Raw genomic sequence first — 13,391 nt, 5'->3', positions numbered from 1 at the left:
CTGCACTAAAACATTAATTCATCAATGTATATCATATGATTTTATTTCTTTTTCTCAGTATAAATAACATGTACCCTGACTGTTCTACTCTTTGAATAAAAACACTTCATTCAAGCGTTAGGGAGTGCAAAGGGTTATGATGGAGGGGTGTTGCAAATCATGAGGACCTGCCAAGTGGTATGACAGCATTGTTTTATACATGTCCTTGGCTAGGCCTCAGTTTCAAAATCAGTCCTTGGTCCTTGGCCTTGGCCTTGGAAGCAAGTCCTTGGTCCTTGGCCTTGGCCTCGGAAAATTTCTCAAGTCCTTGGCCTTGGCCTTGGCCTCGGAGGCAAGTCCTTGGCCTTGGCCTTGGCCTCGGGTTGCCGGTCCTTGGACACAACACTGGTTAAGACACTGGGCCTGTGGTTTGGCGCACCAGAGTAGCCAGCGCGACACCACCGCCTTCCTCTTCCTCCTGCACTCGTGTTAGAACTTGTCGCTTTTTACATGCCAGTGAGCTGTAAAATGTGTCATGATATCAACAAAAATCCAAGAAAGGAACTTTTTTTCAAAGGCTTTTGCTTCCTTATTTTATTGGTGATTCAAAAGAGGACATGAACACTCTACATCCAGAGAAACTCATAAGTAACTCACATACACACCCATAGTCAAAAGAGTTCAGTGTATCTTCAACAGCCCTCACCCTTTAGGTTGGACACACCCATGTATTCGATTCCCAATAAATGAGGGGGCGAGCGGGGAGATCCTTGGGTGATGTGCAGAGAACTGAAACCGAACGCTTCTTCTCCTTGTTCCCCACTGGTACCAGAATTGAGTCTCCTGTCTCCTCCTTGTGTTTTATTTGTGAATGTCTAATTCAGTGTTTTTCAACCCCTGTGCCACGGCACAGCAGTGTGCCGCAAGACATTGTCAGGTGTGCCGCGGGAAAATATCCAATTTGTATGCCTGTGCCGTCTATCGCCCAGAAATTAATCGTGTAGTACCCTCCCGTACCGCTAGGGAGCAGCAACAGGTAGCCGATGGCCTTGTGTTTAGACGAGAGACAAGCGAATTTGTGACGCATGAATGCAGGACGACGGTGACACAATAAATATGAAAGATGAGAAAATACTTTTTTCTTTATGTTCATTTGATTCCAATTCAAGCTGTTATAATGTCATTCTTCAATGCTAAAAACGGTTATAGTAACAATATAACACATTAATTATTCAAACAAGCGTTTTTTTCACATTTTCAGCTAGTGGTGTGCCCTGAGATTTTTCCAATGAAAGAAGTGTGCCTTGGCTCAAAAAAGTTTGAAAAACACTGGTCTAATTGATGAACCTGACAGAAGGAAAACTTGACATCCAAAAGCTGCTGAACCCAATGATAAGAGATACAAAAATAAATTCGTAAATATTATAGGAACAAGCAAAAGATAACATTAACATAAACTATTAGAATGACACAGGAGTCACAAGGCACAAAAAATTTGAAATTCTTGAATAAATGATGGCTTGTAGAAAAATGAACTAGCCACAATATTTTAGAGAAGATAAAAATTTTGTGATTGAAAAACACACCCCATATCATAAATGAAAATAATGAAGAGTCAAGGAATAAATATGAAACAGATAAATACAGTAATCCCTCACTCACATTTCTGTGTTTAACAGATACCTATAAATAGTGGAATATTGTATCTTCCACATTCATTTGACCAGATAAATTCATGCATGGAGATAGTGGCAATAAGCGCATATCACGTTGTGCTACGTTATGTCAAATAAATGAATGTAATCACAATTAAAGACTTTATCTTGTATATTTTGCAGCAGCGTAGTGGTCAACTGGTGAGCGTGTCGGCCTCACGGTGCAGAGATGAAAGGTTCGATTCCGGCCCCGTCCTTCCTGTGTAGAGTTTGTATGTTCTCCCCGTGCCTTTGTGGGTTTTCTCCGGGTGCTCCAGTTTCCTCTCACATTTCCAAAACGTGCGAGGCAGGTTAATGAAACACTTTAAATTGTCCCTGGGTGTGATTGCGAGTGCAAATGGTTAATTGTCTCTGTGTTGCCTGTGACTGGCCGGCAACCAGTTCAGGGTGTCCCTCGCCTGCTGCCCCAACACAGCTGGGATAAGCTCCAGCATGCCGGCGGTCCTTGTGAGGACTAAGTGGAATGGCAAATGGATGAATGGATGATGTTTTGTCATTGACAGTCTTTGTCTCCATGGGGATCCTCTCTGATGAGTGCATTTGGGGTCTTTTTTTTTTCCTGACTTCGGGGGTTGGACCTCGCAGTTCAAAGCGGCGTTCAAAAATTCCATTCTGAGCTTATTTGAAACATCTTTTTGAAACATGAAGTCCAAGATGGTGCCCGAGTAGGCAGCCGTCGGTAAGTGCATCTCATGAGCCTTGCTTTTTTTGTTGTTTTTGTGTTTTGTTTTGTCACTTTGTGTTTGTTGTTACGTCATGTGGACCGGATGTGGATTGTTTTTCAGCATTTTTCGGCCATGGCATTCATCAAGGAGAAGACTCAGTGTTTGGTGGTTGTGCCTTCTCGGCAGCACGGGTATACCAGCACTCTTTTTGATTGGGAGGAATGTCTGTGCCATTTGACTGTCAGTGCTGGACAGCTCTGAGGCGCATGTGTTTTTTTTGGGCCTGCAATGGGCAGCATTTTTCACAGCCCCGCTTTGTTCAGCGGAGAGGTCGGTGCTGTTGGATAGTCTGCGGCTGGATGGATGCATGGCCTGAGGAGCCGACGATGATAAGAAAGGAGCGTCAGCACAGAGGGCCGATGCATATGTGGAACTGGGAGTCGGGGATTGGAATTGAAGCGGATTATGTGGGACAGGAGATGTGACCCAACCTCTCGTTCGACAATGGACGCAACAGCTTCTTGTTTGCTTTCAAACTTAGCTTGTAGCAGACGTGTGCACATTTTCAGCATGACATCCTGATTTACTGGTAAAAGGACACTTTGATCCTCTCCTCTTTCATCTATAACTGCTTCATACGACAAAGAGGATGCAGAAAAGTGGCTAAGATTGCATGACTATCTGTGTCTTATGTATTGTGTTGTATTATTTTTTTTTTGACTTCAAGCTGGCGCCGCGAGAGTGGCTGCCTATACAGCATCTCCTATATTTTGTTCTTCTACTTCTTCCTTTCATAACGTTGCTGCTGTGAATTGGGAATTTCTCCATTATGAGACTAATTCAGGTTTTCTTATCTTATAATGAAGGTCAACATTTAAATGCCTGCATTTAAATGTTGTCCCCTCACTGCAGGGAAACGGTGCCTCACAAGTCATGAATCTCACTGATACTGAGATGGGTCATATTGAAGAAGACTTGGCTGATCCAAGTTTTTGAGCAAATAGATCTTTATTGGCCAGCAAGCAACACACAATATCAAACATCAATACATATGGCTTCAACACACATTTCATGATAAAATAGAAAATGTCCATTTTATTCAGGAAATAAAATTTAAAAAAACAATGAAAAACATCTCAAAATGCTGGGTGCTATCCAGACAAGGACGTTTCAGTTTGAAATTTAAAAAAAAGAAAGAAAAAAGTCAGAATTGTATTAAACAACTAAAACTCCTCTGAAAATGAATTCCAACAAACTACATTTAAAAATTGTAACTCAAAGCCAAATAAAAACTAACTATAATGAAGAATCCAAAAGTATGAAGAAGGCAACAACAATGCAAGATATTCTACTTCATGACAACGACCAAAAAAAAATAACTTTTACATGCACTCAAGGAAAAGTACATAAAATACAATCAGCCTTGGTACATGGGCTCATGAAGCCTGTTCAAATGAGAGGTAAAAATGTCATTGAGAACCGTTCATCTCATCAACACACTTGTGATTTTTAATCTGATATTTCCATGAAAATCGTTGGCCACAAACTGAGCAGGCAAAAGGTTTCTCACCAGTGTGAGTTCTGACGTGATTTTTTAAGTCTCCCTTCAGAGAGAATCTTCGCCCACAATCTGAACAGCCAAAGGGTTTCTCACCAGTGTGAGTTCTGACGTGATTTTTTAAGTCTCCCTTCAGAGAGAATCTTCGCCCACAATCTGAACAGCCAAAGGGTTTCTCACCAGTGTGGACACTTGTGTGCCTTCTTAAGCTTCCCTTCCGAGAGAATCTTAGGCCACAATATGAACAGGCAAAAGGTTTCTCACCAGTGTGAGTTCTGACGTGCATTTTTAAGTCTCCCTTCACAGAGAATCTTTGCCCACAATCTGAACAGCCAAAGGGTTTCTCACCAGTGTGGACAATTGTGTGCCTTCTTAAGCTTCCCCCCTGAGAGAATCTTAGGCCACAATCTGAACAGGCAAAAGGTTTTTCACCAGTGTGAGTTCTGACGTGCGTTTTTAAGTCTCCCTTCAGAGAGAATCTTCGCCCACAATCTGAACAGCCAAAGGGTTTCTCACCAGTGTGGACACTTGTGTGCCTTTTTAAGCTTCCCTTCAGAGAGAATCTTCGCCCACAATCTGAACAGGCAAAAGGTTTCTCACCAGTGTCAGTTCTGACGTGCTTTCTTAAGTATCCCTTCTGAGAGAATTTCCGGCCATAGTCTGAGCAGGCAAGAGGTTTCTCACCTGTGCAGGTTCTCACATGTGTTTTCAAAGCACTCCTACAAGTAAACATCTTCCCACACCGAGAACATTTCCAGGGTTTGTTGTCAGTGTGAGATGTCAGATCACCATCAGACTCTTCATCCTGATCTTCATCAACAGTTGATGATGTGTTGTCACCATCTTTCGTGCAAGGGTGCTCTGGCTCCTCCTCTTTTTTCATGTAAAGGGCCTGCTGTTCCTCTTCTTCTTTAAATTGAGAAGGATCTGAATCCAGCCGCTCAGGAAAAGCATCTTTGCTGATGTCTGCAAGACACAAGGAGACAAACACACTTGGAATTCTGGTTCATAATTTCAATGAAGGTTACTCGGAGAACTAGATAAATTCAGATTACAACTCAATATGTGACATTACCAGCATCACATAGTGGTGGATTTTTCTTTCTTTATGTGACTATTTGAATGCAAGGTGGTGGTTTAATTAATTCTTTTTTTTGTCCTTGGATATTTGTAAAAAGATTGTACAGAGTGTGACATTGCACATTTTTGAGTGGTGGATAAGTCCAGGGCACAAATTCTGCCTCGTGCTTTTCACCTTTCGCAGGTGTTTCTGAACCGCGAAACAAAAGCAATTACTTTCCAGTCATCCCTCGCTATATCACGCTTCATTTCTCGCGGCTTCAGTACTTCACGTTTTTTTTCTCAAAGTTCTGTATTCAGGAAAAAAATGCCGAACGACTCAGATGTTTTTGTACTGTATCGGCAACGGGCACTCATTCAAGGCGCATGATTGGTCTCTGGTGATATGTCGACCAATAACAGCATGAGTGGATATATCCTGTGAGCTGATTGGCTGCGCATCTTCGCAGCCCCGCCCAGCATGATGAGACACTCGGGAAGCCTTGTGTCTTGTTATGCTGTTGATTCTCTGGCATACTGTCTCTTCTATTTGCTCCATGCGTGGCGGGCAGAGAAAGAAAGAGTGAGAGAGAGTGAGAGAGAGGGAGGAGGAGAGAGAGAGAAATTGGGCTTGGGCTTCACCAAAAGCAGTTGCCCGTTTTTGTTTGCCTCCTCATCAATACCAATTAGATGTCTTATCATAAACACATCGACTGTGCGGGGGTAGCTGGCAGGAGCTAGCTGGAGGCTAATGGCGGCTTCACCGTCAGAGAGCTGCCATCGACGCCACTATCGTAAGTCTCTTCGCCTCTCTCAGGGAGCAGTGCTGATTAATGTTAATGACTGGATTAGGTTTTATCATTAAAGATTTAAGTAAAGACATGTACTATTGTAGTCTTTGTCACAAATATGTGAAGTATAATCACTGTTTACATATTTTAAACATGCTGGTACCCACATAAAGAAAAATTCCAGCTCCAGGGGAAACGAAAGTTGCCCATTGTGCGGGAGCATTTTGATCTCCTTTCGGGGAACAAGGTATCGTATTTTCTGCACTATAAGGCGCTTTGGATAATAAGGCACACGTTCAACGAATAGCTCCTTATTTACGCGAAAAAAGATTCAACTCTTGTGCGGACGTCTTGCCAGTCAACCTTTGGAGCCTGCCACTCACCTCTATTTCATTCCCAAGTAGTTTGTTCTGTTATACTTCAGTCGCAAGTTCGGCGGAAGCTTATTTTTGGATATCAGGACATGTCGTCAAAAGGGCATCAATCATTGGAAAACAGGAAAAGGAAAAAAAAAACAGTGAGATGATGCTCGCGCGTCATTTGCAGGTAAGTCAATGTTTTAAATAACAATTGTTTAATGATCTTGTTCCAGCCATATTGAGATGACCACAATAACCACAGCCATGTTTAGGTAATGCGTTTCCATGCACTTCAGTGATGCGCTAATCAGAAAAACCTGGTTTACATGGCTCAGTCAATAGTTCGATTTATTTCCAAATTGACACCGTAAAACTTCTGGTCTCAGTTTTGGCCTTCCTCCAGTCTGAAAAAAAAACCCTGCTGTACCTCAAGAAATGCCAGTGACGATTGAGCTGTACAAGCTGGCCAAAAACAACCCAAAATGTTTCAAGACAATGTTGTTTTATTTCACCGGTGTCAAAGTCAGTCAAGCATCGTGTATCCGTCGACCCCCCTGATTCAATTGGTCACCCATATTCCATATTATGGTCAAGAAAACTTTTGACATGAGCAGGGCCAGCGCCAGCCATTTTGGTGCGAGGGAACGCAAAGTTGTTTTTTTTCTTCCATGTCCCCTATGGGCTCCGTAGAAAACAGTGAATATGAAAGGAAGAAATCTTCACAGCTTATAGCTCGATTTTTTTTTTCAAATTAGTTTCACCAATTGATGTCGCTCTTGGGCTAGTAACCTCTCGAAAATGTCGGCATAGTTGTTGCACATAAAAAACTGGTCTCATAACATTCCATTTAATTTTTATAGTGTAATAAATGTGGAGGTCACAACTTGGAATTCACCACAAGAGACGAAGACGATTCTGTCAGGCACAAGAAGATGTTTTGGAATGAAAAAGAACGAGAAAAATTGCCCTTCCCTCTCAGTCCAGTGTGTTGCATTACAGTGCGTTTGGGGTTTCTCGACCTTTTTTATTTTTATTTTTAAAGTGAAGTCAAAAAAAGCAAACAATGTTCAAAATGTAGTTTCAATTGCATTTTCACTTTTTTTTAATGTCAACTGTTGGATGTACAAGGTCACAAGGTAACTCCAAGTGAAAATTACTGACGTAAATTTATTATACATGTCAGTTGTAGGTTTGTTTTTGCTGCTTTCTTTTTTACGAATAATGTTCAAAAAAGAAAAGATTATGTCAATATCATAAAGACAGGCCTATTGCTTCCAGTCTTTGACACACAGAGGGCAAGTTGTCAAAAATTGTTCACAGGAGGCATTGAAAGAGATCGTGGCCGACTCAAAAGTCAATGACTGCTGAACTGAAGTAGACGGAAAACGGAGCGATTTAGTGACTGAAAAGTACTTTTTGCCAATCTCGCCATGACATCCACCACTTCAACTTTATCATGATGTTGTCAATGCCCAAAGGACATTCCGCCCTACGTTTGCGCAAAAATAACATGTAGTAATTTCATGATTTTTTCTCTACTTTAATAAAAAATAAAATAGAGATGTGTGATCGGATAGAATTTGAACTAAACCATGATGATAAAAACTGATAATCCCAGTAATCCAATTTTACAACTACTGTATATCCCAGGGGTGGCCAAACAGTCAAAGACTAAGAGCCATTTTATTTACTGTGTTTCTGCAAAGAGCCACATACACACAGGCATCCTGTCCTCGCACACACACACACACACACACACACACACACACACACACACACACACACACACACACACACACACGCTTTTTTGCCCAAAGCACACGCACACACACACACACACACACACACACACACACACACACACATATATGCACGCACGCCATGATAAGCAACCGCCGGAATGGCCCGAACATGAACGAAATCTAAAGACACGAACACACAAATCTCTCCCTGCCCCCAGCCCCCATTTCCTCCTCCCACCCCTTGCGGTTGACTTGGAACCAGTCCGCTGGCTCCTGGTCGATTGCGATCGACATATTGGGCACCCCTGCCTTAAAAACAGAGGTAATTCGCTGACTGTCTTAGCGCTTACCGTTGTTGTTTGCGCGTGAGCATTGATTTAGTCAACTGATTGGTTGCCCTCTATGTCAATCAAGTAATGGGATTGATGATAGGCTGACGTAATACGTTCTGTGTATTTAGCGCCATTGTTTGAATGACATTGCCACCGCCAAGGCGTTTGACGCTTGTGGTGTGAAAGCCGGGAGCCACATTGAACCAGCCAAAGAGTCGCATGCGGCTCGCGAGTCGCGAGTTGGCCACCGCTGGTATATCCAATAAAAGAGAAAACGAATACACTCATTCTCATTTACGAAGTGTCTTTGAACACACCACACTCAACTGAGACGACTGCGTAACAAACGAGAATGGCGGCCGCGATGAACTGCGACTTTGCCTTAAAATACAATTGACTAGATGAAAAATAGTAACATGAAAAACTAAGTACAGCAAAACTGAAAAGAAGTAAACATTCGTACTCAGTCGCGGACAATATCTGCGCAACAAACCTTTACAAGTAAACTCAACATTTTAATTATCAAAACTTCACTTTATTAACAAAACAAAAAACAATGTGGGTTCAGAACAACTTGGGGAACTATTTGAACAAATCACACAACAATATTAGAAAAACAACATTTTACGTTAATGTCAAACTGGTAATTGATTCGGACTACATTGGATTTATGCCCTTCACAACAATAAACATTTTAGTTGACAGCCATCAAACATGTCAAATAATTAAACAAACTAAGTCTTTACATTCCAGTGTAGTCTTGTTACATTTCAATGACACAAGCATTTTTCTTATCAAATATCAACACCTAAATTCACCTTAGTAGAGAATGAATTGGAGGCACCTGTGATGTTTATAATATAAAACACTTAAGCTCATGGTTTAATTTCGTAACCAAAACCGTCAGTCGATCACAGCCGCTGCCATTCGAGGAACTCACGCATGGTGGTCTTCGTGGCATTGAAACACACGACCTAGACAAAGTTGCCCTTTCGCAATGTTTTGCAAACCTAAAATATGTATTAACAACACTGTGGAAGCACAGATGTAACTAGCGTAATTTATGCACACAACTAAGTTCAGCATCTCTATAAGAAGGTACGTAGAATACAATCAGCCTTAGTGCAGGAACTCATGAAGCCTGCTCAGATGAGGGGTGTAAACGTCACTGATGACTACTCATCTCATCAACACACCTATGATTCTCAATGTGAACCCTCCATGTGAATCTCCGACCACAAACTGTGCAGGCAAAAGGTTTCTCCCCAGTGTGTGTTCTTGTGTGTGTTTTTAAGCTTGTCTTATGAGAGAATCTTTGGCTACAATCTGCACAGGAAAAATGTTTCTCACCAGTGTGTTCTTGTGTGTTCTTTTAATATTTCCTTCACTGAGCATCTCAGACCACAAATTGTTCAGGCAAATGGTTAGTCCCCAGTGTGTATTCTTGTGTGTTTTTGGAAGTATTTCTTTTGAGAGAATTTTCGTCCACAAACTGAGCATGCAAAAGGTTTCTCACCAGTGTGTGTTTTTGTGTGTTTTGCAATGACCCGAAAAGAGAATCTTTGACCACAAATTGAGCAAGAAAAATGTTTCTCACCATTGTATTTGAATCTGCTGCTTAGAGGCTCCGCCACTCTGTTAGCATCACTTTGATCTTCATCTTCACTTTTCAAGGGGACACCAGGTGATGGCAACTTGCAGATATCCTCCTCCTCTTTGATGTAGGGGGGCTTATCGCCCTCCTCTTTCACACGAGGATGCTCCGGCTCCTCCTTCACTTTTTTGATGTAGGGGCACTGCTCCTCTTTTTTCTCCTCTTCCTCTTTCATATGAGAGGGCTCTGCATTCAGCCAGTCAAGACAAGCATCTTCGCTGATGTCTGAAAGACCCAAGAAGACAGATGCAATATTACAATTTATATTCACAATTGTTAGTCGGAGAGCTGGATGAGTTTGGGTAACCACCTACGATTTGGCCTTAACAAATTGACTTCTACTGGTTATTTACAGAAAGACTTGGAAGCATCACTGGTGAAAAGAAGCGTGAGTCTGTGAAGTTTGAGGGTTTTCCTACTTTCCGGATTGTGGCGTTTTCATGAAACATGTACAGTGATCCCTCGGTATATCGCGCTGCATTTATCACGTCTTAACTACATTGCATTTTTTTTCCAAAGCACTGTATTCAGAAAAAAAATGCTGAATGACTCAAAGGTTTTGTACATGACTGTACGCATGATTGGTTCCCAGCGCGATGTCGACCAATGACAGCACAAGTGGATTTATCCCATGAGCTGATTGACTGCACATCTTCGCAGCCCCACCCAACACCTTCCCTGTTGACTCTCTGATCAGTGTCTCCTCATGCTAGCGACTCTCTGACCAGTGTCTCATCACACTGCAACTATCTCGTTACCTCTGCGTCCCGCGTCCTAGATGCATAATTTTCCCACGGGACGCACAGTTCCAAATAATGTGCGTTTCTGGGACGCAAGGAAATTTGTCAGTCAAAACAACAACAACAATAAAAAACTACGGCAGGCCTGAGGATTTCAAGGTAACGATCGTTACCGGTAGCATGTCGTTTCCGTGGCGTCATTTTGACAGTACCGAAAAATAATTTAACCATACAAGTCACCGCACACGAGTTGACTGTACGCGATCAAGTCTCTCCTGTGTGATCAACGCGATTTCACTGTGTCTGTATGGGTGTTTGTGGTGTGGTGTGTGAGTGTGTTTCTTCCAATTTACTTTCGTTTTGTTTTGTTTTCAGTGTTGTGGGGGACGGAACAGATAACGTTATGTGCGCATGCGGGTTGCTATTTTAGTCCGAAAACAGAGGATCACGCGGATGAAAGTTTGAGTTGGCGGCGAAAAAAACTCACAAAGGTCTACTAATTATGACATTTAAGAAATGGGAATGGCAGTCTGATTTTTCGTATGAATCGTCCGAAGGGCGTATCACTAAACTCACCTGTGACGTATGCACAGAATACGAGAGCGAGATACGACGAGAGGCACGATTACGAGGCAAGTTGGTCATTAGATCTATAGGCTAATCGCTATGAACAATATGATGAAACAGTCTTGGTTATTGTATAATTTACTGGTTGTAGCATGGTAACTTTAGGAATAAAACATTCGTCACGAGGTGTAGTAACGATAATGTTACCTGTTGGTAGAACTAATGATGACATGTGTTACATTCTTTCATCAAATTGATAGTAGATTACACATACATCGTCTTGGGAAGAGAGCCACATCAATACTTACCTGTATTAATGATTACCAGTAAATTAATCTTTGCAGTGTGAGACTGGAAAAATACTCTTATTTTGTGGTATGCTGTATTCATAATGCCATATGAGTACAACATATTTTGATCCATTTATTTTGTTGAATAAACCTACACAGCGCTGATGTAATGTTCATTGTTTATGCATAGTTTTCGAACATTTACCCTTGAAACATTTTACTTTTGAGTTTCAGAATTCTTGATTATGAATATCAGTCAAAATAGAAAAATGGGTTCCGATGATGAATGTTTACAGAACCCAAAATTAGTTACCGTGGTTTCCCATTGGGTAATCCAACGGAACCGAAAAATGGTGACTGTGAATTTCCGAAATCCTCAGGCCTGCTACTGAATTATTTAAATTTGTGCAGCATTTGTTTATAATTGTATGTATATGTTGTTGTTTGTGTTATTATCATATGCAATTGAATAAGTAGACCATTTCAGAATTCGAAATTTGGGACTCTCTAAATGCATAATGGGACTCATACTTTTCTGATCAGCGAGTCCCTGGGACTCGCTAAATGCATAATGGGACTCATACTTTTCTGATCAGTGAGTCCCTGGGACTCGCTGGGGGTAAACTATAAAATTATCACTGACACTGTCATGTTTGCTACATGTGTGGCAGAAGAGAGAGAGAGAGAGAGAGAGAGAGAGAGAGAGAGAGAGAGAGAGAGAGACAGAGAGAGAGAGAGACAGAGAGAGAGAGAGAGGAGGGGGTGCGGGTGATTGGGGTTGTGCAAAAAAAGCAGCACGCATCTCTTCGCCTCCTTCTCGTCAACACCAATTAATTGTCTGATCATAAACACACCGGCTGCGTACAGATAGGTGGCCAGCAGCTAGCTGGAGGCTAACGGCGGCTTCACTGTCAGAGCAGCATAAAGTGAGAGTAAACAAACCTCTTTCTCTCTCAAAAGGCAATGCTGATGAATGTTAATTACTATATAAGGTTTAATAATTAAAGATTTAAGTACATGCATGTACTGGTGTAGTCTTTGTCTCAAATAGGCAAAGTATACAGTAATCCCTCGTTTATCGCGGTTAATGGGGAACAAAACCACCCGCGATAAACGAAAATCCGCAAAGTAGCGACCAATTAACATATATTTTTTAAAAAAGTCCGCAAACGGTCCGCCAGAAGCTGCGAAAGTCAGCAAAACAACAGCGAGTTACAGAGAGCAACATATACAGTATTAGACACTATGTATATGAATTTTTTTTTTTTTTTTTTTTTAATGAATATGTTTGAAAAAATCCGCGATGCACTGAAGCCGCGATAAACGAACCGCGAAATAGCGAGGGATCACTATAAATCCTGTTTACATATTTTAAACATGCTGGTACCCACATACACTTCAAAGATTCCTGAGGGGGAAACAACGCTCCATCGTGGTTTTGCACTTATCGCGGCAGGGTCCAAGTCCCCATGAACCGCAATAAGTGTGGGAACAGTGTCAATTCCATAGAGGCCCACTTTAAAATTATGTCACACTTTGATTGTGAATTTAACTCTTGTCGTGGATCAGAAAGTTAGCGCCAGTGACATGTGCGTCCCAATGCATTGAAACGAGAGGAGTCATTGGATAAATGCTGGTTTTGTCCAACCCATCGGATGCTCAGCGTCTCTGGGACTCGATGGACAGTGGGCGTTTATGGGCTGGACCGGATGCTCAGCTTTTCTGCATGATGATTGGATGATTTGTCTGAGGCTGAATCTCTTTTTGATTGACAGCGAAATGAGCCAATCACCGATCTTTTGGTATAGGCATCCGTGGGAGCATTTTTCAATTCTAATTCTGTTCTGAGTTGAACGGGAGACTTCTTCGAATCATTTTAGCGACACTCTCTTTGTTAAAAACGACTAGCGACAGATTAGTATTTTATTTCTCGTGTTTTT

The 13,391-nt window shown here is 41.7% G+C and overlaps 1 protein-coding gene across 1 annotated transcript in view; it reads right to left on the bottom strand.

Annotated features, from left to right (window-relative positions):
- LOC109527199 (zinc finger protein OZF-like) overlaps positions 1-11,777 on the bottom strand; it is a 38,403-nt gene extending 26,626 nt beyond the window's left edge. Inside the window, exons 1-3 of the mRNA XM_019888981.1 lie at positions 11,765-11,777; positions 9,798-10,079; positions 3,953-4,883 (exon numbers count right to left, since the gene is read on the bottom strand). Of these exons, the coding sequence (XP_019744540.1) occupies positions 3,953-4,883; positions 9,798-10,079; positions 11,765-11,777 (1,226 nt within the window). The remainder of the gene's footprint in view (positions 1-3,952; positions 4,884-9,797; positions 10,080-11,764) is intronic.
- Positions 11,778-13,391: the final 1,614 nt, after the last annotated feature.

The sequence above is a fragment of the Hippocampus comes genome, unplaced genomic scaffold (genome assembly GCF_001891065.2).
Source record: "Hippocampus comes isolate QL1 unplaced genomic scaffold, H_comes_QL1_v1.1 scaffold236, whole genome shotgun sequence".
Classification (NCBI taxonomy): domain Eukaryota; kingdom Metazoa; phylum Chordata; class Actinopteri; order Syngnathiformes; family Syngnathidae; genus Hippocampus; species Hippocampus comes.
This window is presented reverse-complemented; position numbering and strand designations above follow the sequence as displayed.